This window comes from Oryctolagus cuniculus, chromosome 15 (assembly GCF_051225735.1).
Source record: "Oryctolagus cuniculus isolate XC-2025 breed Fujian yellow rabbit chromosome 15, ASM5122573v1, whole genome shotgun sequence".
NCBI classification, from domain to species: domain Eukaryota; kingdom Metazoa; phylum Chordata; class Mammalia; order Lagomorpha; family Leporidae; genus Oryctolagus; species Oryctolagus cuniculus.
In genome coordinates this window covers 7,240,354-7,265,235 of record NC_142881.1, presented here as the reverse complement: position 1 = coordinate 7,265,235, position 24,882 = coordinate 7,240,354, and the positions used below count along the sequence as shown (strand labels likewise).

The 24,882-nt window shown below is 59.4% G+C and overlaps 1 protein-coding gene across 13 annotated transcripts in view; it reads right to left on the bottom strand.

Annotated features, from left to right (window-relative positions):
• The window catches only part of CHST15 (carbohydrate sulfotransferase 15), a 73,484-nt gene that overhangs the window by 3,140 nt on the left and 45,462 nt on the right, over window positions 1-24,882 (bottom strand). For 10 of the 13 annotated variants that reach the window (XM_017338088.4, XM_051833524.3, XM_017338089.4 and 7 more), the window contains exons 5-8: window positions 22,334-22,490; window positions 5,954-6,110; window positions 1,333-1,455; window positions 66-213 (exon numbers count right to left, since the gene is read on the bottom strand). In XM_017338088.4, coding sequence (XP_017193577.3) covers window positions 66-213; window positions 1,333-1,455; window positions 5,954-6,110; window positions 22,334-22,490 — 585 coding nt within the window. The remainder of the gene's footprint in view (window positions 1-65; window positions 214-1,332; window positions 1,456-5,953; window positions 6,111-22,333; window positions 22,491-24,882) is intronic. The other 3 variants (XM_008249390.5, XM_070058295.2, XM_070058296.2) reach the window with 1 other exon arrangement.

Genomic DNA, 24,882 nt, shown 5'->3' with positions numbered 1-24,882 from the left:
CTCCCAGAACAGCCGGCATCCCCGGGGCTCACACCGTGCCCATCAGCAGGAAGCAGGATGCTTACCCAGGTTCAGAAACCGGAAGACCTTGTGCATGGTGTACTTGACATTGGAGGCGTGGTCTTCCAGGCGCAGGATGAGGAACTGGTCCTTACTGAAGACGGTGAGCCAGTCCAGGAGGTACACAGCATACAGTCCGACCTGCAGCCTCACCTAGGGCCGAAGGACAGGGGCACTGTGTCAGGAGCAGTTTCCCAACACCCGATGGCACTTCTCCCGAAGCATCATGGCTGCCGTCACAAACCAAGACAGCTGCCCTGCAAACCATCATCTCCAGGCACTGCATGGACTTGGAAGTCAAAAAAAAAAAAAGCTGCTCTGACTTAGAACAGTGATTACGAGCGGCTGGGGGGTGGGGGGAAAACAGAGGGAGGTTGGACAATGGGTGCTGGAACACAACGGGAGTAGCAGTGCTAAGTTCCGGGGCGGGCACTTCATGGATTGCTCAAGATGTTGCGGGGGGGGGGGGGGGGGTGCAGCCCATGTCAGGTGCTGGGTTCAAGTTCAGACTCCACACCCAGGGTGTGGAGCACACCAGGGTGCTAATGTGCACCCTGGGAGACAGCAGGGTTCTCAAGTACTTGGGTGCCGGCCACCCATGACGGAGACCTGTACAGGGTTCCTGGCTCTCAGCTTCAGCTGCTGTGCTCATTTCGGGGTAAGCCAACAAATGGATACTCTCTCTTTTCTCTCTCTCTCTGCCTCTCTACCTGTTTAATAAATATTTTAAATAGTAATAAGTACAGTAGAGTAGCTATAATCCCTAGCAATGCATTTTAGTCTGTATGAAGAACTGGGGGCCAGGGCTGTGGCGCAGTGGGTAAAGCCACTGCTTGCAGTGCCGGCATCCCATATGGGCGCCAGTTCAAATCTCAGCTGCTCCACTTCCCATCCAGCTCTCTGCTATGGCCTGGGAAAGCAGTAGAAGATGGCCCAAGCACTTGGGCCCCTGTACCTGGGCCCCTGCAGCTGGGTGGGAGACCTGGACAAAGTTCCTGGATCCTGGCTTTGGATCAGCCCAGTTCTGGCTACTGCAGCCACCTGGGGGGCGAACCAGCAGATGGACGACTTCTCTCTCTGCCTCTCTGTAATTCTGCCTTTCAAATAAACAAATAAATCTTTAAAAGAAAAACTGGAGAACAGGAGCTGTACAGGAAAGGCAATGGAAGCGCTAACTGCTGACTTTGATCAGTTTCTGGTGCCTGCCCCATCGCGATGACGACTGTGCACCCTGAAGACAAACCCAAGTCACCCACTCGGACTCCTCCTTACCTCCCTAGTCCCAGGGCAGGGTAGGGAACTGAGATAGCAGAGCAGTCTCGGGGCAGGTGCCCAACACACTGCAAACCAGGGCCTGGGAAACACAACCGCCCAGGGAAGGCAGGGCCTGCTGGGCTGCACAGATGCGGGGGAGAGAGAACAGAAGGGGGGGATTAAAGCAGAGCCTAGAGGTCCCAGTGGCCCCGCAGAGGGAGGGGGAGCCATGAAAAGGCCTCAGAGCCCTGGTGGTTCCCAAAGCTGAGCCCGCAGCACCCCCTGCCAGGCCTGCTCAGTGGAGGCCGGGGCCCCACCCACAAGAGTTCTGATTCAGAAAGGCAGGAGAGGGGCCCGAGAGTTTGCATGTCTCACAAGTGCCAGGGGCTGCTGCTGCTGCTGGCCCAGCGGCCACTCTGAGCCCCTGCTTGGAGGCAGGAGCGGAAGACCTAGGAGGGGAAGACAGCCACACAGCAGGCAGGGGTGGAGGGAGGCACAGGAAGGCTGGGGGGAGGAGGGCTGGGTATGCCAGGGTCCACGTGTGTCTTAAAAAGCCCCCCACTCCCCTCCACCATGGGCTATGGCTGGGAAGGGTTCACAGCTGGGGGGGACATCTGCTTCCCATCCCAGACAAGAAGAGGCAACGCTAGGACGAGGGGGTCCCACTGCATCCTGTCTGCCCCACCCTGCCCGTCAGCATGAGCTCTCCAGGGACTGCCCGCAGCCATGTCCCTCCAGGGCTCTCCCTGTGGCCAGAGGCACCTGCTAAGCCCCCGCCTCATCCTGCCTAGCAGAGAAAGCTGATCTGAAAAGCACCTGCCTCCTGCTGGCTTGGGAGGCAGCCAGGGAAAATGGGTTCCCAAGGCCATTGGTGCTGGGCCTGCACCCTGGGCCTGCCTGTCACTAGCTCCAAGTGGCAGTTAACCTCTGTGTGCCTCAGTGTCCCCATCCGCGAAACGGGGGTGGAATTAGCAGATCTGGGAGGACCGAAAGTGCTTGGGTCAGTGCCTGGTTAGATCACTCCCCTTCTCTCACTGGTGGGGTTTTTAAAAATCTGATGATCAGGAAGTTTCAGACACACACAGAGTGGAGACAGTATCGATGACACTCATGACCTTGACATCGGGGCTCAAGGACGTTCTGATGGCCACAGCTAGTGTGCCGACAGGGAGCAGAGGAAGCAGCTGTGGAAACCCCGCCTCCAGGTAGCCTACACCCGGCACGCTCGGCCCTGTGGCACCACGGGTGGCAGGGGGAGATGTTGGGGCCTGGCCCACGCGAGTTTTTATCACCGTCACTCTTCAAAGCGGTTAGGAAAAATGTTGCGCAGGCTCAGGGGCTCCATCCTGTCTGGCCTCTCCCTGCCCTCCCAAACCCAGCCCAGCTTAAGCCGCCTCCTGCTAGGAGTCCCCCTGATGCCAAATTAACACCTGTTCCTTCTCAGAGACCCCGTGGTCAACAGGGCCTGGGACAGGGTTCTAGCCCCCTGGCCTCCCCATGCTCCCCCTAGCTGGGCCCCTGCCTCTCATAGTGCCCATTCACAAAGGAGAGGCCTTGCATGGAGGAAGCTGTCAGCAGGGACAGTGTGGTGCAGACACTGAGGCAGGGGGCACAGGGACCCCCTCCACACTCAAGCCCACTCAGCACCTGTCTCTTCGACCCCCAGGCCTGCTCCCTGGTGGGGGCACAACAGCTCCTAGGGACCGGATTCCTGGGGAGACGCGGGACCAAACCCGTGCCTGCAGGAAAGTGAGTCGCAGCCAGGATTTCGGTCCCAAATCCTCCAGGAACTGGCGAGGGCTGCCTCTCGGAGGCTCAGTTTCCCCAGATGTAATCAGGAAGCCCCAAGCCTGGGAAGGCCTTGCTGGTGCTCAGGCCACCCCGGCTGCAGGCCTCGCTCCCCAGCCAGCCAAGGAGCAACACTTTCGACCCCTTGACGAGCTCTGCCTGGCAGCCCCCATCTGCCAACAGGCACGTGGGCAGAGAAAGGTGGCAGGAACAGGGTCCCTGCAGTCCCGGTCTTCCTCCTTCCTGCGTTTTCCTGGGACATCTCCTACCAGATTCAGCCCCGGAGGAGCCCACCCCATGGTCCCCGGGTGAAAGTCACATCACCATTCCCCCACTGAGGGAAACACGGTCCTGCACCCAGCGCCCAGGAGGCACCGGAGGCCTCGGCCTGCTGCACTCACAGCTCAGGATCCCCGACGCCTTCCCGAATGTGCCCTGCAGGCGCCAAGTCAAACACAACGGTCAGCAACAGCCACACAAGCGACCTTGCCCAGGCTGCTGTCACCCTCGGCGCCTCTGAGGGCTGTGGCCACCCCACCGGGGGTGCAGGGGGCCTGGGGAAACTGTCTCTTTGTGTGGCTCGGCCCGCACAGCCCTCGCCCAGCTCCATGACCCAGGACAGCTCTCAGCTGGACTCGGGCCTGCAGCCCTGTGCAGGTGCAAGCCGGGCCTGGGATGGAGTGGCAGGCGGGCAGCCCCTCCTGGGCCTCAAGCTGCTCCCTGAACAGTGGTCGCTGGGCAGTGGGACAGGAGCCCTGGCTTGGTGGCTGCAGACAGGGTGTGGTCAGGGCACTGAGCACAGAGTGGTGCCCAGGGAATGCCTGGAAGATGACCAAGTGTCGACTATGGAGGAGGAGGAGGCCCTGGTTCATGGCACACCCTCGGGCGGGTCCCGCCTGGGTGACCTTCAACTGCAGGCATAAACAGGAACAATAAGCAGCATTAAGAGCCAGGACCACGGTGGGCCCCGCATGTGCTCAGCCTGCGAAGCAGAAAACCTGCGCACGCAACTGGTCTCCCCCTTCCCCCCCAGCTCCCCCACTCCAGCCCACCCTCCAGGCCTTGTCCCGACCCTGGGCCACTACACTGACCCAGCCACTGGCTCTCCTGCAACACCCCCCACCTCCCTGCTCCTGGGAGCCCACCACCCCTCAACCCCACCCCCACCAACCCAACCAGCACCGCTGTCCCAGGGCACACCTGCTCCAACCACCCCAGCCCAAAAGTCAGCCCCTGGCCAGCAGAACAGCAGAGGCAGGAAGTCACCCGCTCACCCTCATGATCTCCACGGGAGCAGGTGCTGAGACCCTCAAGCCAGCGGAAAGGAGAGCCCTTCCCCAGGGGCCGGGGGCACGCGCCGCTCTGGGTCATGGCCACCACACCCATCCCCGGCCCTGGGCTGCTTCTGCTCACTTGCCATTTAAGGCACCTGTGTCCCAGCAAACTCCTTTCACACATTCGCTTTCCTCCAGAAAATCGATTGTACGATTTCTGCAGCCATGAACCTGACAATGAGCAGGAGACCGTCTTTCTCATCAACACCCACACTGCTGGGGCTCAGAAAACAACGCCCCCAAAAGATGGGGCTTCGGCTGGGGAGAGGCTCGGGGGCCCCCTCCGAGTCCAGGCCCACCCCCCTCTCAGTGCGAGAAGTTTTTTTCCACCAAGTCCCCTCCACCACTGCCAGGATTCCCCGAGAGAGAACCACCGTGGCCTCCAGCTTCCTTTCTGGTTTCATTCTGGAAACTCACGAGGCCTAGAGGGAGCTTGCAGCCCCAGCACCTGCACCGATGCTGCCACATACTGGTGCCCTGTGTGCAGTCCACAGGGAGCCACGGCTGCGCCACTGCCTGCCCCGCGGGCCCGGCACACCCTAACTCAGGCCACGGCATGAGGGAACCTGGGAAGGTTGTGGGACCCACCACTGTCCGATCCTCCCGGAAGCCTGGTGAGGGTGAGGCAGCTGCACCTCAGAGAGGCTGAGACAATGCCTGGGGTACGACCGCTGTCTGGCTCAGTCAGCAGCACAGCTGGGCTCTGTGGTCATCCGTGTCCGTGCCACCGCTTCCTTGCCAAACTACAAAGTCTGGAAGGACAGCCTGGAGTCTGCCCGCTGCGTGTGTGTGCCCTGCTGTCCAGATAGATGACCAGGAAGAAGAGTGAAGCCTCTTGACCTTGAACCCCATCACCCTCCACAGCAGGTCTGCTCATGGCTTACCATGCACCTGCCCTGGGCTGGGGGCAGAAGGGACAATGCTCACAGACCCTGCCAGGCTGGCACTGACCACAGCCTGGGGGCAGAGCAGAAGAAAATCCTCCTGTGGCTAAAACATGCCAGATCCACCAACAGGGGTGGGGGTTTGGGGGCATAAAAACAGGCTAGAAATGTAGCGATATATGCCCAAAGGGACACAGAGAAGACAGAGGGAACCGCGGAAAACAGGAGTCCTTTTCAACTGAGACGCTGTGAAGAAGCATTGATGGTCTCTCTGGTGGGCGATTTTTTAAATCAACAAACAACCCGGCAATCCAGAGAAGGCTCGTAGGGCACTCGGCCAGCTGCGTGTGCAGATTCTAAGGGCCGGGTGTGTTTGGGAGCCTTACTAAACGATGACCTTCCCACACGTGTTCTCCTTCTCTGGGCGAGGGAGGAGACAGCCTGGTGACTGGGCGAGAGCAGGGGGCCAGCTCAAAGGGCCATCAGTTTCCCGTCCCTCTGCCTGGGGATATTTGCTTCTGTGTCAGCCACGGCTCCGAGGCTGGCGCCTGGCGCCTGCACACTGAAGCACCCCTGGGTGCTTCCACCCACGACAGCTCCTGCATGACAAAGGGGGGGGCCGGGTGTACGCACAGGCATGGCGTTGTTGAGGGTGTTGTTGTAGACACACGCACGCAGCGAGTAGTCCAGCATGCAGTTCTCAAACAGCTGCAGAGCTTCGGTCACTTTCTCGTGGAAGTCGTCGGCAGACTTATTGGAACTCGCGAAGTACAGGTAGTCTGAGTACAACCTGTGGGTCAAATAAATGGGTCTTCACCACGTGTGGATGCGACAGTGCCATGCGGTGACAGCGAGAATCACCTGCACTTACACTTGCCGAGGGCCGCCCGTTAAAACGAACGTTTCTCTCCCTTGCCTTACACACGAGCCACCTCCCACCCTCCTCCCTCCCAGGCTTCCTGTGCCCCCCACGCTCTCCTGGACTCAGCCGTGTCTACACTGGCCCATCAGGGTGGGTTTCTCATTCTCTCCAGACATCACAGGAAGCTTTGGAACAACCCAGATCACACACACACACACACAACATGCAACAGCCAAGACAGGCAGTGCAAACTTTACGCTGTGGAGGGAATAAAGGCAGGTGTGTGTTGCAGGGGTGTGGCTCCACGGGAAATTCCTGAACATCCCTGATGTCTTTCTGGATTGGCAGGAACCCCTTCTCTCACACAATGTAAAACACCCCCAAACACCTGCAGGCGGACGCGCACCCCGACTGCGATCTGTCAGGGAATCTGTTCGCTCGGACAAGGATCTGTTCCCCCAGACACGGCTCTGCCCGCACAGACACAGCCACACACAGGTACCAACGCCTTCTACAGGAGCTGACCCACATCCCTGAGCAAACCCTACTTCTGATTTGCCATCTTTGCTCACCCCATTTTAGCAAGAATCCTGCTATTAGATAAAATGCATGGAGGCCATTGTTCTGGACTGAGCTCCTGCACTTGCCCCACCGGACCAGAATGGAGCCCCTCACGCCGGGTGCCAAGTTTTCAAAGCGAGCTCAGAAATGGGCAAGTTCCCTAAAACACAACAGACACCTGCTACCAATCAGAGGGGGCCCGGTCAGGCTGGATAGGAAGCCCCTCTGCTGAAGCCGGAGAGGAAAGTAACTCCAGTTAAGCCACGGCCTGCAGCACCGGCATCCCATCTGAGTGCCGGTTCAAGTCCCAGTTGCTCCACTGCTAATGTGCCTGGGAAAGCAACAGAAGATGGCCCAGGTCTTGGGCCCCTGTACCCACATGAGAGACCTGGAAGAAGCTCCTGGCTCCTGGCTTCCACATGGGCCAGCCTGGGTAATCGCAGACATTTGGGGAGTGAACCAGAGGATGGAAGATCTCTCTGTCTTTCCTTCTATCTCTACAGCTCTGCCTTTCAAATAAATAAATCTTTAAAAAGAAAGGAAGGAAGGGAGGAAGGAAGGAAAGAAGGAAAGGCCAGCTGGGTGGGCTGCCCTCCCCTGCCCACAAAGCCCCCTTCTCTGTTCCTCTCCCAGGAAACCCCTCTGCTACTGCCCCTGGTTCACACATCAAAGAGCAGCCAACCCGATCTCTAAGCTGAATGTGTTGTATTTTTGTGTTTCAATGCTGCCACATTGGCTCAGCCCAAATCCCCACCTGATCACCTTTGACCTTTCACCTTCCACCTTCTGCCAAGTTCCTCATCACCAGCCCCTCCAGGTGGCATCCGGCCACCGGGCCTGTCTTCATCACAATTCCCATTCAGTTGGCTTAGCCAGAATCCTTTCCTTTTTAAAAGATTTCTTTGTGGGCCGGCACTATGGCGTAGTGGATAAAGCCGCTGCCTGCAGTGCCAGCATCCTATATGGGCGCCAGTCCAAATCTTAGCTGCTCCACTTCCCATCCAGCTCTCTGCTGTGGCCTGAGAAAGCAGTAGAAGATGCCCCAAGTGCTTGGGCCCCTGCACCCACATGGGAGACCCGGAAGAAGCTCCTGGCTTTGGATCAGTGCAGCTCCAGTCATTGCGGCCATCTGGGGAGTGAACCAGCAGATGGAATACATTTCTCTCTCTCTGCCTCACCTCTCTCTGTGTAACTCTGCCTTTCAAATAAATCTTTAAAAAAATTTATTTGAGGGGCCGGCATTGTGGCATAGTGGGTTGAGCCGCCACCTGCAGGGCTGGCAGCTCACATGGGCACCGGTTCGTGTCCCAGCTGCTCCACTTCCAACCCAGCTCCCTGCTAATGCACCTGGAAAAGCAGCAGAAGATGGCCCAAGTGCCTGGGCCTCCTGGCTTCAGCTTGGCCCAGCACTGAATGTTACAGCCACTTGGGGAGTGAACCAGCAGATTAAAACCTCTCTCTCTGTCTCTCCCTCTCTGCGACTCTGCCTTTCCAATAAATCTTTTTAAATAATAAATAAATAAAGATTTATTGGAGAGGCAGAGTTACAGAGAGAGGGAGAGGGAGAGACAGAGAGAAAGATGTTGCACCTCCTGGTTCACTCCCCAAATGCCCACAACAGCCAGATCTGGAGCAGGCCAAAACCAGGGGTCAGGAACTCCACCCGGGTCTCCCACCTGGTTGGCAGGGCCCAAGCACTGGGCCGTCTTATTCTGCCTGCCCAGGTGCATTAGCAGGGGGCGGGGGCGGAAGCGGAGCAGCCGGGACACCAAGTGGTGCCGATGGGCGAGCACAGCATCCCAGGGGCGGCCCGCCTGCTGCCCTCTAACGCTGGCTGGGGCTCTTCCTTCTGCGCTGCTTCCACTGGAAGACTAAGCAAGACTTCCTTTCCTTTGGTTTCTTTCTTTTTTTGAAGATTTATTTATTTGAAAGGCAGAGTTAGAGAGGCAAAGGCAGAGAGAGAGAGAGGAAGGTCTTCCACCTGCTGGTTCACTCCCCAGATGGCCACAATGGCCAGAGCTGGGCCGGAGCTGTTTCCCCTGCACTCCTCGTGCACACAGAGCTTCCTGTGACTGCCCCACCCCCACCCCATCCCACCCTGGCTCTGCCTGACGCCCTTCACACGCACACAGCCCCTGGCTATGCGGCCGGCACCCCCCGGGCTGATAGGAACGTGGCCCTGGGCTCCATGGACTCGGACTCCTCCCTCCGCTCAGCTCCGTACTTCCCCTCCCTCGGCGTCTCCAGCCTGGCTTCCCTCCTTCCGTGAAGGCAGCTCCGGGGACCTCAGGATGCACCGTGCGTCTGGGGGATTTTACATCTGTACTGCCAAATGCACCCGGTGCTTTGGTGCTGGGCTCAGCCGCACACCCCTGCAGGAGCACAGTCCCCCTGCTGCCGAGGCCTGCCCACAGCGCTCCTGCCCTCCCCTGCCTCTGGCCTCCAGTTACGGCCAAATATCACAGGCAGCAGACCTGACCTGCCTCCGGATGCACCACTTGTCCCTGTCCTGTGACATACCCCTTGGGGTTTCATCCACGGCCAACGTCAGGGGACACCTCTTAGACGACTTGAAGGTTGGGCTCTGGCCCGAAATGGCCTGGAACTGGATGCCCTGACCATCTCAACCTGCTCAGCTAAGCTCTCCCGGACTTGCCCCAAGCCTGGGGGCAGCCGCAGGCCCAGCTCCAGGCACATCCCCACAACCACCTCCCTACTGGTGCCCCCAACACTAGCCGGGCTGCTGGGCACGCGTCCAGACTGCAACAAGGCACCTGTCACCGCAGGTCAGTCACGGCTGGCAGAACCCAAACACTGCCCGATACATGGCAACACCAGAATGGACCTCCAAGGGCAGTGCGGCTGCTGCTCTGCTGGTCTCCCCTGCATCCGGTCAGTGGCATGGCTCAGGATGTCCAGGGGCAGTCAGAGAAGCTTCTCGAACTTAGCAAGAAGTCCAGGCCCAGTGTGAGCGCCACGGATGCGGCAGAGCCATCCCAACACCGTTTGCAGAGCTGGGATCCCGTCACACGCGTCGCCTCCCACAAATGCAGGATTCCCAGGCTGATGCTGTTCCTCGTGGTGGCGACCACGTTTCTGCGGCATTGGATCGTAAACTAAACACGAGCGCCGAAGCCTGCCTCAGTTGTACTGATTTGTTTCACTTGAGAGGCAGAGATAGAGTGACAGGCCAGGTGGGAGGACAGAGGCGGGGACCTCCCAGCTACTCGCTCGCTCCCCAAATGCCTGCAACAGCCCGAGCTGGGCCAGGCCGAAGCTGGGGGACAGGAACCCAATCTGGCTCTTCCACGTGAGGGGCAAGGGGCCATCACCTGCTGCCTTCCAGGGTGCACGCCAGCAGGAAGCTGGACTCGGAAGTGGAGCCAGACGCACACCCAGGCATCCCATGTGCGATGCAGGCATGCCGAGCAGTCTCACCACTGTGCCGGTCGCCTCCTCTCTGCCTCAGTTGAAACACAAGGCAACCTCACGGAGGACCTGCTGACTCCACACAACTCTTTAGCAATCAGGAAGTAATCTCTGGGGACGATGCGGTTGCGTCTCCCGGAGCAAGGACACCCCACGCAGATGAGAACACTGATTCCGCTCTGATGAGAGTGCAGAGAGATAAGCTCAGCTTTTGGAACCAGGACAGGCCGCACCCCTGCAGGTGAGAAGGGGCACCTCGCTAGGCACCGTGGATCTGCCCACAGAGCGGGCCCTTGGCTTCAGGGATGCCCTGGGCCCCCACTGCTGGAACCCAGGCTGGGGGCCCCTTCACACCTGCTTTGTTGGCAAACTGCCGGGCAGGGCCTGGACCCCCCTTGACAAATGGCCACCTTGTCCTGCCAGGTAAGAATGTCCATGTCTGGGCCTAAAACACACCAAGGTGGCCACGCTTCCTGTTGGCTGGGCCCATCCGTGCAGGGCACGAGGGTGGTATCAGGTCCCTGAGCCCTTGCGTCACCTGGGAGCCCTCGGGGACCTCCTGCTGCCTGGCCACCTTGTCCTGTCTGCGTCCTGCACGTGACTGAACAATGTCCCCGCCCCAAGATGTCCAAGCCCTAACTGCTGGTACCTGTGAAGGTGACCTTGTATGGGACAGGGTCTTGCAGATGCAATCAAGGCAAGGATCTTGAAATGCGATGGTCCTGGATTGGGGGGGGAGGGTCCTAACCCATGGACTGGAGTCCTTGTGGAAGAGGAGAGGATGCAGACACGGGAGACACCAGGAGAAGACAGGGGCAGAGACTGTGGCAGCGCACCCGCAAGTCGAGGGAGAGTGGCCAGGAGCGAGGGGCGAGGACGGGACGGCACCTCCGTCAGAGCCCCCGGGGGAGGCAGCCTTGCGGAGTTCCGGCGCTGGCCCCCACAGAACAAACTGCTGCTTCGAGTCGCCAGGCTTGTGGCCATCTGTGACAACAGCCCTGGAAAGCCAGACCAGAGCCGACCAGAGTTCCTTGAGACTCCAGGGAAGACGAAGCTGTTGTCAGCACCCGTCTGCCACCCCAGGACCCTGGAGCAGCGGCCCCCAGTGTGCAAGGGGCTGTGACCAGGGGTCGGATTTCCCATGAGGAAACAAGAAGCAAATATGACCCAGGGTGCGGGATTTAGGCAAAGGAGGGCGCAGGACCAGAACCCCTTTGCTCGCTGGAGCTTGGCTTTCGGGGGATATCCCAGGAACCCTTATCCTGCAACACTGCCCTCGGAGGAGGCCTGAGCCCCACAGACAGGGCCAGCAGCAAGACCCCTGCCTAAGTCAGAATGCTGCACACAGCCCGGCTGAAATGGACACTGCGAGCAGGAAGGGCCCTCCCGCCGCCCGTCTCCCACATCCTGGACGCTCCCCCAACCCTGGCTGTAAACTCCTGGCAAACGCTTTCCTGGGGAGGCGGAGTCTCCAGGGCACTCTCCCTCCCACTGGCTCCTTCACTGTCACAACGACATACATCTGTCCTCGCGCAGCTCCTGCTGGAGTTAGGGCTTGGACATCTTGGGGCAGGGACATTGTTCAGTCACGTGCAGGACGCACACAGGACAAGGTGGCCATTTGTCAAGGGGTGTCCAGGCCCTGCCCGGCAGTTTGCCAACAAAGCAGGTGTGAAGGGGCCCTCAGCCTGGGTTCCAGCAGCGGGGGCCCAGGGCATCCCTGAAGCCAAGGGCCCGCTCTGTGGGCAGATCCACGGTACCTGGCGAGGAGCCCCTTCCGTTGGCACCCCGAGGAGGTGGTCCCATGTGCCCGCTAACAGGAGCGAAGGCAAAGCAGGAGCCCTCAGCGGCAGCACGGGCTGGCTGGGCCCTGCTGACGATCGGGCTAAGACCCCACGAGGCCGTCTTCACCGGGGATCGCCGTCGCTAACGCCACTCTGGGAAACAGGACAAGTTAAGGACCTTGGACCCCAGAAAGCCACTGGGCAAATGCTCAGCAAGTTGGAGCAGGCACCCGCGCCTAACAAGCCGAAACGTAAGGAGACAACGCAGAATGTCCGTGTTCCAGACTTTAAGGCTGACGGTTCTCATGAGGAAGTGGGGAAGAGGCCCACGTGGACGATGCAGCGGGTCTGGTGGACACGGCGCTCGATGAGCTGTCACAGAACTGCAGGGACCCTGACACCCCCCCCCCCCCCCAGCACGCACAGCACCGAGAACGCGGGAGGCTGCAGCAGTGACAGGCGAGTCAGCACCCAGCAGCACACTGGCTCTTGGCCCGGGGAAGAACCAGAGTCGGCAGAAAAGACGCTGGTCCTGGCTCTGGAAGCAGCAGCCGCAAAAACACAGACCGACTTCTACAGGAGGAGTCTCCCCAGTCGGGGAACTGCGGCAGGGACACATGGGCCCCAGGCAGCGGAGGCCCCCAGGCAGCGGGAGCTCCCAGAGGGCTCCCAGGTGACGTGAGGGCTCAGGGACCTGACACCACCCTCGTGCCCTGAATTTTGGGGCTGCCCAGCCCCCTCCTGCTTAGCCACCTCCCTTTCTTACTCTCCAACCATCCAGAACAGATGGGTGTTGCATTTGGCCAGGCCCGTTTCCAATGGCAATTCCAAATATAAGTCCAGAGACATCGCAGGCCTTCTGTGAGCGGTTATTTTAGAAGGCGGCTGCTGCAGCCTGCCCGGCGGGCCCGAGCGCACGGACACTCTGCTTGGCCTCTTCCCGGGGGAGTGCAGGGGCCCAGCGGCCAGAGGCTCGTGTGCTGGCAAGGGGAGGGGTGTCCCTCAATCAGGTGCCTCTGAAAGTGACCGCGGCCAGCAGTGAGCCTCAAGGCGCCACCTCCTCTTACAGCGGAGACAGTCGGCACTGGACACAACCAGGTCATGGAGTCCAGGGAGCTCCAGGGCTGGGACTCGAACAAACCCCGGTCCACCTGGCCCCAAAGCCCACTGACCTGACAGACGTGGCCCTACCCACGGGTTTAGGGAAGGAGAGTGCAGTTGGGCCGGGTCCCAGCCACTGGAGCTGATGGTTTTGGGTTTTGGTTATGGTTTTTGGTTGTTTCGTGCAGTGATTTGGAAGCAGAAGTCAGTGCCACTCAGAACCACCTGGTAAGACCAGGAGACCCTCCAGCAACAACGGGGAGCAGAGCTCGCGATCTACGGGAGGAATGTTGTGCCTTAGGAAAAGCGATGTGTCGGCTGATATCACACGGAGCACTCAGAAAAATTACAGCAGCGGCAAACCGACAGTCGGTGCCACCATCAAGCCAGGACACGCCAATCTGCGACCACTTGGCAAAGCTGATACTCCTTGGTTCTGTGCTAGCTCCTTAGATGGTACAGCTCTTAAATGCTGACCGGCTCTCCCCGCACATGGAGAACGCAAGTTCTAGCTCCATGGGCCAGTACTGTGGCACAGTGCGTTAAGCTGCTGCCTGCTGTGCCGGCATCCCATATGGCGCTGGTTTGAGTTCCGGTTTGAGATCCACTTCCGATCCAGCTCCCTGCTGATGCACCTGGGAAAAGCAGTGGAGGCTGTCCCAAGTGCTTGGGCCCCTGTACCCACATGGATCGAGACTCAGAACCAGCTCCTGGCTCCTGGCTGTGGCCTGGCCCAGCCCCTGCTATTGTGGACATTTGGGGATGGAAGATTGGAAGATCTCTCTCTCTCTCTCTCTCTCTCTCTCTCTCTCTCTCTCTTCCTCTCAGTAACTCTGCATTTCAAATAAATAAAATGTTTTTAAAAAGTTCCAGTTCCAATGTCACTAATGGGTAAACTCTGGCTCCATCATTGCGTTCTCTTTCTTCTGTAGCATATACTTTTTAAAATTTACTTATTTATTTGATATTTGAGGGGCAGAGAGAGGAGAGAGAAAAATCTCCCACCTGCCACTGGCTCACTCCCCAGTGGTCCAGGCTGAAACAAGCCAGGAAAGCAATCCTGGTGTCCCACCTGGGGGCAGGGGCCCGATCACTGGAGCCATCGCTGCTTCCCTGCCAGGTCTGCATTAGCAGGAAGCCGGAGTCGGGAGCAGAGGCGGGTCTGAACCCAGGGACCCCACTATGGGATGCGGGCATCCCCAGGGCAGCTTCCCCAATCCCAGAATCCTTTCATCACCCCCACTAGTGAGTTCTGAGCTCCCAGAAGTCACCGACATCACCAAATTCTAGAAGCTTCCGAAAGCCCAGCTCAGTCTCACACTCAACTCAGCCAAATCAGTGCAGGCGCCGGTGTGCACGCAGACAGGAAGCCAACCCCAGGCTCATCACTCCCCAGCGGCCAATCCCTGATCAACCCTGCCCGAACTCTGCTGGAGATGGGGGCAGCGGTAATGAGACACAAAAGCCCATTCCCCGGCGCTGGGAAGGGGCCTCTGACCCACATGGGGCACAGTGGGGCAGGGGTGGCCTGGCCAGCTAATGTGGAGGATGGTCGAGGGCCACCTTAGGTTGAACGTGGACTGACAGTGATGGGGCCCATTTCCTGCCAGGTAAGAATGTCCATGTCTGGGCCACGCTTCCTGTTGGCTGGGCCCACTTCGTGCGGGGGTCTTCTCTTACCCACGGCCCTGGCTTCCCTCCGCACAGGGTGGGGTGGGGGGCTCCATGTTCACCTTTATGTCTTCCTGAGTGTCCACCACGGGGCCTCAGCGTTCACAAAGGACAGAGCCCCTGGGCCCGGCGCGGGTTACACCGCACGCCTCACCACTCCCTGGTGATCCCCACGGCAAACAGCTCTCCAAGTGGATCAGTGGTCACGCCTGTTACACAGCCAGGCCAGGTGCAGGGTGTGGGACCCTCACGGCTGAACAGCGGCCCCTGCCTACAGGGACTGGCCAGAGTGTGGCCGCTGCTGCCTCCGAATCCCTCCGCACAGCCGATCTCACGGGTCAGCCCCGGAACTCCCGTCACAGCAGGTTCCTGACCCTCCCCGGCTGCCCCAGTGTGGACGGCCCAGATCCTGCCCCAGGCTGAACACCGGTCCCCCTAACATCTCTGCAGAGACAGACACAAGGGGGCTCCTGTCCCGGGGTCCCCCCAGCAGGTCACCGCCCTTTCCAAACACCCCCAGGGAAATGCCAGGGACCTGGCAAGCATTTCCCAAAAAATCACCCACGGAGCACACGCGGGAGTTTGCTGCTTTTCTCCCACCCAGAGCGAGGCGCTCCCTCCCCGGTGGCTGAGCTGTCCTCCTGGCCCCGGGGCTGCCGGCTCCCCCTCCGGCTCTGACAGCCCCTCTGTGGGTCAGCCCCGTTAAAGTGATCTCAGGCCACTTCCAGGGTGTGTCCGCGACACTCGAACAGGGGACTTCTGAGAAGCAAAACCTTGGCTTCACCAGGAAACTGCAGCGCGGCTTCAACAGACACTGAGCTACAGTCCCCCTGGAGACGCCTGCTTGCCATTCGCAGCCCTCCGAAGTGGGGCAGGGAGACGCGGGCGCGGGCGGCAGGGTTTGTGGCCACTGCCACCCACTCCGCCACTCCGCGATCTTTCTCCCCACGCTGCTTCCTCCTCACCGGGAGTTCTCGCATTTCCCTCCTTAACCTGCGGTGCTGAAGACCAGCCTGCTTTGCCGAGCTCGTGCGAATCTGTTCCGGGGAACCAGGAACACCAGACCCCCATCCCCCGCCAGATGGAAAACACATGCAGGATACCCCCAGGGCTCCCGGGCCAGAGACACACAGCTCAGCGAGGGCTCAGCGGGAGAGGGAACTCTCGCCACGCCCAGGGTCTGTGGCCACTGAGTCAGGCACGGCTTCCGCCCTCGCTGGTTCTTGCTGTGAGGTCAGCATGATGTGGGTGTAAGTGAACAAGGGGAGCCCAGGCCTAGCACCCACTGGGTCCTGACTGTCCACGCAATTTCGTGAAACCAGAAGGTCGCCATAGGGCCAGTGCTGTGGCACAGCGGGTTCAGCCGCCACGTGGTGGGTACCTGGAAAGTACTTGGTGAGTACCTGGTGAGCACCTGGTGGGTACCTGGTGAGTACTTGGTGAGTACCTGGTGGGCACTTGGTGAGTACCTGGTAAGTACCTGATGAGCACCTGGTGAGTACCTGGTGAGTACTTGGTGGGTACCTGGTGAGTACTTGGTGAGTACCTGGAAAGTACTTGGTGAGTACCTGGTAAGTACTTGGTGAGTATGTGGACGAATGCTCAGTTTGGTGACTGTGGCTAGCTAACCATCGTAATAATACAGCTAACAGTTATATAACAGCCTCCAGCTACCCAGCACTGCTCAAACGTGTCACTATGTACATTAAGCCACTTAACTCCCACGACCCTGGAGACTCTCCGCCGGTTTCACTGGCGGGAGAGTGAAGCAGACAGGGTAGACTGCCCGGGTCTCAGAGCCAGGGAGGGCAGGACAGCGGTCGCCATGCAGACCGGACCCCCAGGCTGCGTCTCTCACTCACACCACGGACCCCCAGGCTGTGTCTCTCACTCACACCACGGACCCCCGGGCTGTGTCTCTCACTCACACCACGGACCCCGGGCTGCGTCTCTCACTCACACCACGGACCCCCAGGCTGCATCTCTCACTCACACCACGGACCCCGGGCTGCGTCTCTCACCGAGACCCTGGCGTCCCCACTCATACCAAGCGTGGAAGCTGCTCCTGTCCGAATGCTACCCCGTCGTTACTCTGTAGCCAAGGAGTGCATCTAAATGGACACATTTCATTAAAAACCTCACTCCACTCCCAGCTTGTCGCCATAAGCAGATCAATGACTGAGCCAGTACAGGGGGTGCCAAAAAAAAAAGAGAGAAAAATCAGTTCATACAAACAGATGGAAAAAGCAGCCACCCAGGCTCCACGGCTAAGGGCTCTGGGTCCAAATCAGGTCCCAGCTCCAAGCTGGGCTGCCTGCTGTCCTCCTCACTCGCCATCACAGAGCGGGAAAACCAGCCGATCCCCCGTGGTCGTTCCTGGGCACCGCGCTGAGACCCCGGCAGAATACAGCAAAATACAGACGCTGAAAAGTCCTCAGCAGAGGACATGCGACCCCAGGCCAACTGTCCCCTGAATGACAGAGCGCGGGGACCAGGTCGGAAGTCCAGAACCTTCCATTTTCACGTTTCTCAGGGGCCGGAACTGCCCTGCGCGAAGAGGCAGCTCCGTCAGCGTCGCACAGAGGCGGCGAACCTGAGCCCCTCTGAAGCAGTCGCCTGCACGGCCCAGAGTGGGGGCCGAGGAGCAGCAGTGCGCTGGTCGGCGGTGGCTCCGTCCCGGCCAGAACAGGACCACAGCAGCGGCCAGCTGGCGCCGTGGTGGACAGAGAGACCTGCACCCTGGGCTCATGGGCTTTGGGGCCACTTGGCCCATCCCATCAGCTTCTTTCATTTCTCTTCTGTTCTCCCCCAGGGGAAAAAATGGACTTACTACCTGTCCCCTCCTCTGGAAACTTACAGGTGATTTGACTTCGCCAGTAAATCCAACATTTTTTTTCTTTTTTTTTAAGGTTTATTTATTTATTTGAGAGGAAGACTCACAGAGAGAGGTCTTCCCTGTGCTGGTTTACTCCCCAAATGGCCCTAATACCAGTGCCAGACTAGGCCAATGCCAGGAGCCTGCCACTCCAGACAGGTCTCCCACATGGGTGATAGGGCCCCGAGCACTTGGGCCATCCTCGGCTGCTTTCCCAGGCCATAGCAGAGAGCTGGACGGGAAGAAGAGCAGCTGGGACTTGAACTGGCACCCATACGGGATGCTGGCACTGCAGGCGAAGGCTTAGCCCATTACACCACAGCGCCAGCCCCAAACCCAACATTTTCAAACCCCTCACCTTTGCCCATTATAGAAACAAAGGCTAAACGTGAATCCACAGTGGGGAAGAAAAATGGCTTCCTTTTCCCCTGCAAGCCAATGTGCAGAGGGAAGAGAATGAGTGGGGCCAAGCCAGCTGGCAGGGAGCTGGACCCAGGGAGCCCCACTGGCGGAGAGCAAGGTCACAGGCCAAGGTCGCGGGCCCGGGGCCCAGGGCCCAGTCAGAATAATGGGAACTTGGACTCCGTGGGTTTTTCTTCTTCAAAGAGTAACCTAAACATGCAATATTTATCATCCTTTCTGACTGGGGTGGGAAGCAGCCAGCCACTGCGGATGGGCCATGAGTCATGGGTTTTAAAAAGGAAGAAATTCCTATTGTTACATATTTTATAAATGTTTAAGAAGCGAGGAAACAGCTGCCGCTGTCAGGAACCCACACAGGGAGCAGGCGCTGGGGCAGGTGCTCCCTCTGCCGCTCAAGTGGGCACCGCTGGGGCTGCAGCGTCCAGGCGGGGAATGGAGCAAGCAGGTGTGGCAGGTGCCTGGCTCCCAGAGTGGCCTCCACCATCCCACGGCCCAGCATTCCCGTCCCGTAATCTCCTCCACTGAGCCCACCCGGGCCTTGTGACTCACAGGATGTGGCAATGGTGACACGATGTCACCCTTGTGATTAGGTTCAGAAGATCGCGACTTCGAGTGAGCTAGCGGGTTCTCTCCCTTGCTGGCTTGGGTGGAGCCAGCAGCCATTTGGAAAGTCCCAGTGACACGGGACCAAGGGCAGGCTCCAGCCAACAGTCCACAAAGAGGCGAGGCCTTTGTCCTGACAGTCCTTGAGGGGCTGAGCTCCGCCCACAACCGCTGGGACCAGCCTAGAAGCAGGTCCTCCTCCAGTCAAGGGTTTGCAAGATACCATGGTCCACACCATGACGGCAGCTAGGGAGACCCTGAGGCAAGGATCCCCTGGGGCTGTGGCAGGTTCCCAAGCCCCAGAACCCGTGAGATAACAGGTGTTGTCTGAAGCCGCCAAGTTGGGGTAACCTGCTACCCAGCAGCAGGGGTACAAGGCCAGGGCTGGGCATGCCTCCTGACACGTGCTGCTGCCCCGGCATCCCGCCTGGCCCTCCCCAGCACATCACCTCGGTCCGGCACAGGCAGTGCCCACTGCTCTGACGAAGCGCCAGCACCACCGGGTGGGCCTAGGGGGCCTTTGCCATCCACCGCTGTGCATAAGCTCAGGAGCCGGCCCGGGGCCCGGCAAGCTGCAGGGCTCGGTGAGGGCTGGAACTGGCTTCTGTTGAGGACGGGGGAGGCGAGAACCCCACTTTTAGTTCCCAGCACAGTGTGTATGCCCTTTGAAGAGTGAGGCACGGAGTTACGCCGCTGGGTGGGACACCCGGGTCTCATATCGGAGGGCCTGGGTTCGAGACCCAGCTCTGCTCCCAACACCAGCTCCCTGCTAATGCAGACCCTGGGAGGCAGCAGTGACAGCTCAAGCAGCTGGGCCCTGCCACCCACACGGGACACCTGGGTTGAGTCCCTAGCTCCAGCTCCAGCCCCTGACATGGGCAGGCAGGGAGGGAAGCAGAGGAGGGACATCTCTCTGTTTTCTCCACCTTCCTCTTTGCCCTATTAATTAATTTATTAAAAAGAAAGAAAGAAGACAGGAGGGTGGCCACACGAAAGCCGGTGCTGTTGGCCATGTGTGAGGCTGGGCTCTGAGGCAGGCTCCCCCTGACCCCGCCAGCACCGAGGTCCTCCCTGCCCCAGACTGTGACCTCGGAGGCGGGCTGTACTGCAGAGACAGGCCACAGGCAGGGCGCCTGGCCCGGCTCCCCTGTGGCAGCACACGTCCTGCCCGCGGCCCCTCCTGCTTACTTGGCAAACTCATTCAACCCTCAGGACTCCGCCTGGGGCTCCCTCTACCTGGGGCTCCCTCTGCCCGGGGCTCCCCCTGCCCAGGGCTCCCTCTGCCTGGAACTCCCCACTCATGGCTCACTCCTTCTTTCTCCCTCTCTGCAGGACCCTGACCCACAGCCTGGAGCTCCCACCCCCCTGGGGCAGGTTCGGGGCCGGCACATGGAGCGAAGGCCAGCCAGACGGCTCCCCGGTTCCCCGCGGCTCTGGGTGGGTCACTCTCACTCCAGCCCTGAAGTTGAAGCTGGGGCTGACCCTCCTTAGAATGAAAGGGGCCCGGTGCTGTGGCCTAGCAAGAAAAACCACTGCATGCAGTGTTGGCATCCCATAGGGGCACCAGTTTGAGTCCTGGCTGCTCCACTTCTGATCTGGCTCTCTGCTGTGGCCTGGGAAAGCAGTAGAAGATGGCCCAAGTCCTTGGGCCCCTGCACCCATGTGGGAGACCCGGAGGAAGCTCCTGGCTCCTGGCTTTGGACTGGTACAGCTCCAGTCATATCATCGGATAGAGGACCTCTCTCTCTCTCCCTCCTTCCCTCCCTCTCTCTCTCTCTCTCTCTGCCTTTGCCTCTCTGTAACTCTTTCAAGTAAATAAATAAATCTTTAAAAATATAAAAAAGAATGAAGGCATTCGGGGTGCAGAAAGCACAGCCCAGACAGAACATTCCAGCTGCGCCCCCAGCTGGCCCGGCCGGGAGAGCGGGGCAGAGCAGCTGCAGAGACACCTCTGCGTGTCCCTCTGGAGGCTGGCGCTTGTGCAGTCAGGGCCACAAGGGCTTGTGGGGAAGGACGGCCCACTCCTGGGGAGCACAGGCCTAAGTCCCGCTCAGAAGCACGGGAGCCAGCAGACGGGACAGGGTGAGGGTTCCAAAGCCGGCGGCTGCCTCAGAAACAGGCAGACAGATCCCTGAGGCTGGTGACGCACCAGCAGCAGGAGTGGACCTGCAAGTGGTGTCGGCCACAGGAGAGGCACCCGGGGAGCCGCCGTGGTCCAGGCTGTGGGGAGTCGAGACTAGTCCTTGCCCTCACTGTGTCACCGTGTCTGCTCTGGGGACTCCACGAGGGGCTTGCAGACATCACCCGGCCAGCGTGGCCTTGGGGTGTCAGTGCTCAGAAACACAATGAGACCGCGTGGTCACACAAGTGTACCCTCCTCCTGTCCCTCCTCCTCCCTCCCTGGCACCCCCACTGCCTTGCACAGTGTGTCCTCATCTGCATAGCAAAGAAGTCTGGAAGAAAACGCACCAAAAGCGAAACAGCACTTCTTTGCATAGGAGGTAACAGGTGTTTTTGCAGACAGTTTTTTCTTTATCATTTTCCAAATTTGCACAGCAAACAAGGCTCATTGTAACCGGAAGCCGGCAGGGCCAGGAAGGGAGCCATTGAGGAAGGCTTCGGGCGGCTCTACCCAACGACAGCAAGCCACGAGTCTGCAATCCGGGGCTTCTGGGAGCTCGGAGGGAGTCTGCTGCCTGCCTCGCCCCAAGCGCCCGGAGTCGCCAGCAGCTCTGGTCTGCACACGGCTTGCTCCCAGGGCCCTGGGGCTGGACAGGGTCTCCCTTCATCCGGTCTGATCTCACCGCAGCTTAACGACATCTACAAAGACCCTATTTCCAAACAAGGTTACGGTCACACATACCAAAGGTTAGGACTAGAGCTTATCTTTTGGGGTGGCGGAATTCAACCCCTGATAAGATACTGCCCAAATAAGACAGACAGGGCTGTGCCCTGATCGCTAAACATCTGCCGGCTCTGCCCACCCTAGTTCGGGGCTTTGCCTGCGTGGCCCTACAGAGGAGAAATGGGACCAAAACGAGGATGCTCCCCAAACAGAGCTGGTCACAGGAGGAAGAACAGCGCCATCTCGGGAGGGGACCTCCCGCTCTTGGGGGGCCTTACGGGCAGACCGCAGGCCCACTCCCATCTCTGACCTGCTGGTCTTTGGAGGGGTGTCAGGCCAAGTCATTTGAAGGCCCTGGCAGCCCTGAGATTCTGCGATCCACACAGGCATCACCAAAGGCTGAGGCCCGGCGCAGTGCTGGCCAGGCCACCCCGGACCACCTGCCCAGCGTCCCAGCGGCTCTGTCTCGTGCAGGCCAGGCAGCTGCCCTTCGTCTTGGTCTCGTGGGGAAAGCTACAACCACCACGGTCACAGCCAACAAGGAGAAAGGCTTCCACCAAGTCGGGAGACCCAGAGCCCCAGGGGCGAAGTCACGAAGCGCATGGGGCAGTCCTGCCTCTCGGGGGTTTCCCCACCTCTGTCAGGCGCAGGAGCACAGACGCGGGTCAGTGCCGCTAAGCAAATAATCTGGGATTTGTTTAAACACAGCAAAGATTGCCCCAAGAATAACATTTACGCAAGACCTAGCAGCCCCACTGCAACTGCAGCCTGTTTGTTTTTTGTTTTTAAAGCAAGGCGAAATCTTGTTTGTGATGAGAAAGCACCTCCCCTTTGCGCCCCCGAGCGCCCGCACGCTCACCTCTCCACGGGGTCCCTGAGCATGACGATGAGCTTGGCGTTGGGCTGGAAGGCGTGGATGAAGTCCTGGGTCAGGAAGGGCGGCTCGCCAGCCGTGCTGTTGTCGTAGAAGAAGGTCCAGGCGTTGTTGTCCCACATGGTGGAGGCGCTGGCCTCCCCTGGAACACAGGGGCGTGAGCTGTCACTGGGCAGGGGTCTCACCGGTGCTGGAGGCCACGCCTGGCTCTTGTGCCTTCCTCTGAGCAGGCAGTCGGGGGGGCTCCAGGCATAGGCGGCCTGACACGCCCCTCCCCCCCACCACACTGACCATGACCTCCGGCTGGAAATCCAGGCAGACCACCTGACCATGAGAGTCCCTGCCTCTCTCCAGGGTGAGCAAAACTGTAACCTTTCCTGACCAGCCCCGGGGCCCTAAGTTCACAATATGTAGCTTTGCTCATGACGCACAGCACTGGGGGACCTTAAGGGCCTACGGAGAAGTCTTGGACGGCTTCTCCCATTAGCGTCAGCCCCCTGCACTGTGGTCCACAGGACTGGAGGATGGAAATGTTAAGGCTGCATTCTGGGAGAGGGATGAAGCCAAAACAGGACTTGGACAGCACAGAGTCTCTCAGACACTGACCCAGTCCCTGGTCTTGTTTGTTTTGTTCTGTTTCTTTAAGGACATCCATCAGAGACTTAGAAAGAAAAGCACACTGGGGTCAGCTTTGTGCAGCAGCCTCCACTTGCAACGCTGGCATCCAAAGGTGGGCGCGCTGGCTCAACTCCAGCCGCTCTGCTTCCAACCCAGCTCCCTGCTGATGCACCTGGGAAGGCAGCGGAGCGTGGCCTAAGCGCTTGGGCCCCTGCCACCCACACAGGAAGCCTGGAGGGAGTTCCCGGCTCTGACTCTTGCGGCCATCTGGGGAGTGAACCAGCAATGAAAGACCCGTCTCTGTCCTCTTCCTCCCCTCCCTCTCTCCTCCTCTCTCTCCTTCTCCCTCCCCGGCCCCTTCACTCTGCCTTTCAAGTAAATAATAAATAAATCTTTTAAAAAGGAAGGAACGGAGGGGAGAGAGGGAAGGAGGGAGGCAAGTCAGCCAGCTCTCGCCTCCCCGGACAGTTTGCACAGAGCTGCGTGCACGGCTCCACAGCGCCGGCTCGGGAAGCCCCGCTCCTCCGGGCAGCAACAGCGTGCGCTGGACACGCAGGACGCCAGCCGGGCTCCGTTTATGCTGCTGGGTGTGCAATCACCTCCCGGTGAACAGCCCCGCTCCTGGCTTTCCTCCCTTCTCATTTTTTAAAAAGAGAGAGATAATATCCCAGGATACATAAAAGGCAGCCAATCAGAAGTCCTTTCAAAATCCCACTGATAGTGAGGACGCGTGCTGCATCTGAAACGACACCAGCAGAAACCCTGGCAGAGCCCAGCGTGCACGGGGCACCTGGCCGCCCACCTGCCTGTCCACTCCCCTCCCAGCCCGGCCCCTCCTCCACGCACCCAGAAAGCATCCACGCCTGTCACGTCTGTGCCCCAGCTCGTGTTTAGCACTGGGAAAGATGAGGGAGACGAGGGAGACGAGGGAGACGAGGGAGACGAGGGAGACGAGGGAGACGAGGGAGACGAGGGAGACACGGCCCCTCTCCTCTCAGACCCAACAACCCAGGGAGAAGTCGACCACCAGGAAGCTGTCGGCTGCCCCTGGAGCGGCTGGGATTGGGCAGGGCAGGTGCCTTGAGGGCAGAGGCAGGAGCCCAGCCCCACAGGACGTGGTCGCCAGACCCTGAGCCTCCTGCGCCCCTCTGCCCAGCCGAGTTTGCACAAGGACGCTGAGGTCAGGTCCTCTCCCACCCTGGGTCCAAGAGGATGCAAGACCCTCGCGCCTCTGGGATGGTCTCAGAGCCTGCAAAGATCGGGCACAGCACTCCCATTGTACAGCTGTGCAGACTGAGGTCAGGAACAGCAAGGCTGCCACTCATCACACGGCACCGAGCCAGCTGGCGGCACAGCACGGCCAGACGCCACCTGTCATCCGCCTCCCAGCCCCCCTCCCCCCGGTCATGCCAGGAGGCTACCAAAAACCCACCGAGCCTGCCCGATGCAAATCTCAGCCCAGAAAGTTGAGGTCTCGTTTTTGGTTTTTAATCTAGAAGTCAGTAAAGAAACCAAACTAAGGCTTGGCTCTTTCGCTCAGTGTCTGTTTCCCGGGCCTCGGGTGAACATTCCATGGCTCTTCCTAGGAGCGTGAGAGCTCCCTTGAGACAGGTGACACTGGAGAGCAGTGGTCACCTGGCTGGCAGGACTCCCGGGTTTACAGAAAACAGCCAACAGCCAGGTGACGCTCTGGGCGGCTCTCAGGAACCTGATTTCTGAGTTTAATAACCAAACGAATAAATCAGGGCTCAGGCACACCCGCCCCTCCTAAGTAAAAAAAAAAACATCTTTCAAACAGCTCGTCACGGTTCATCCTAGTCTACGGTAGATTAATTTAGAGAATCAAAGCCCAGTAGGTCTAGAAAATTCTTAAGATAGGTCACCGCCTCGGGTGACAAACTTAAGCAACACGCGTG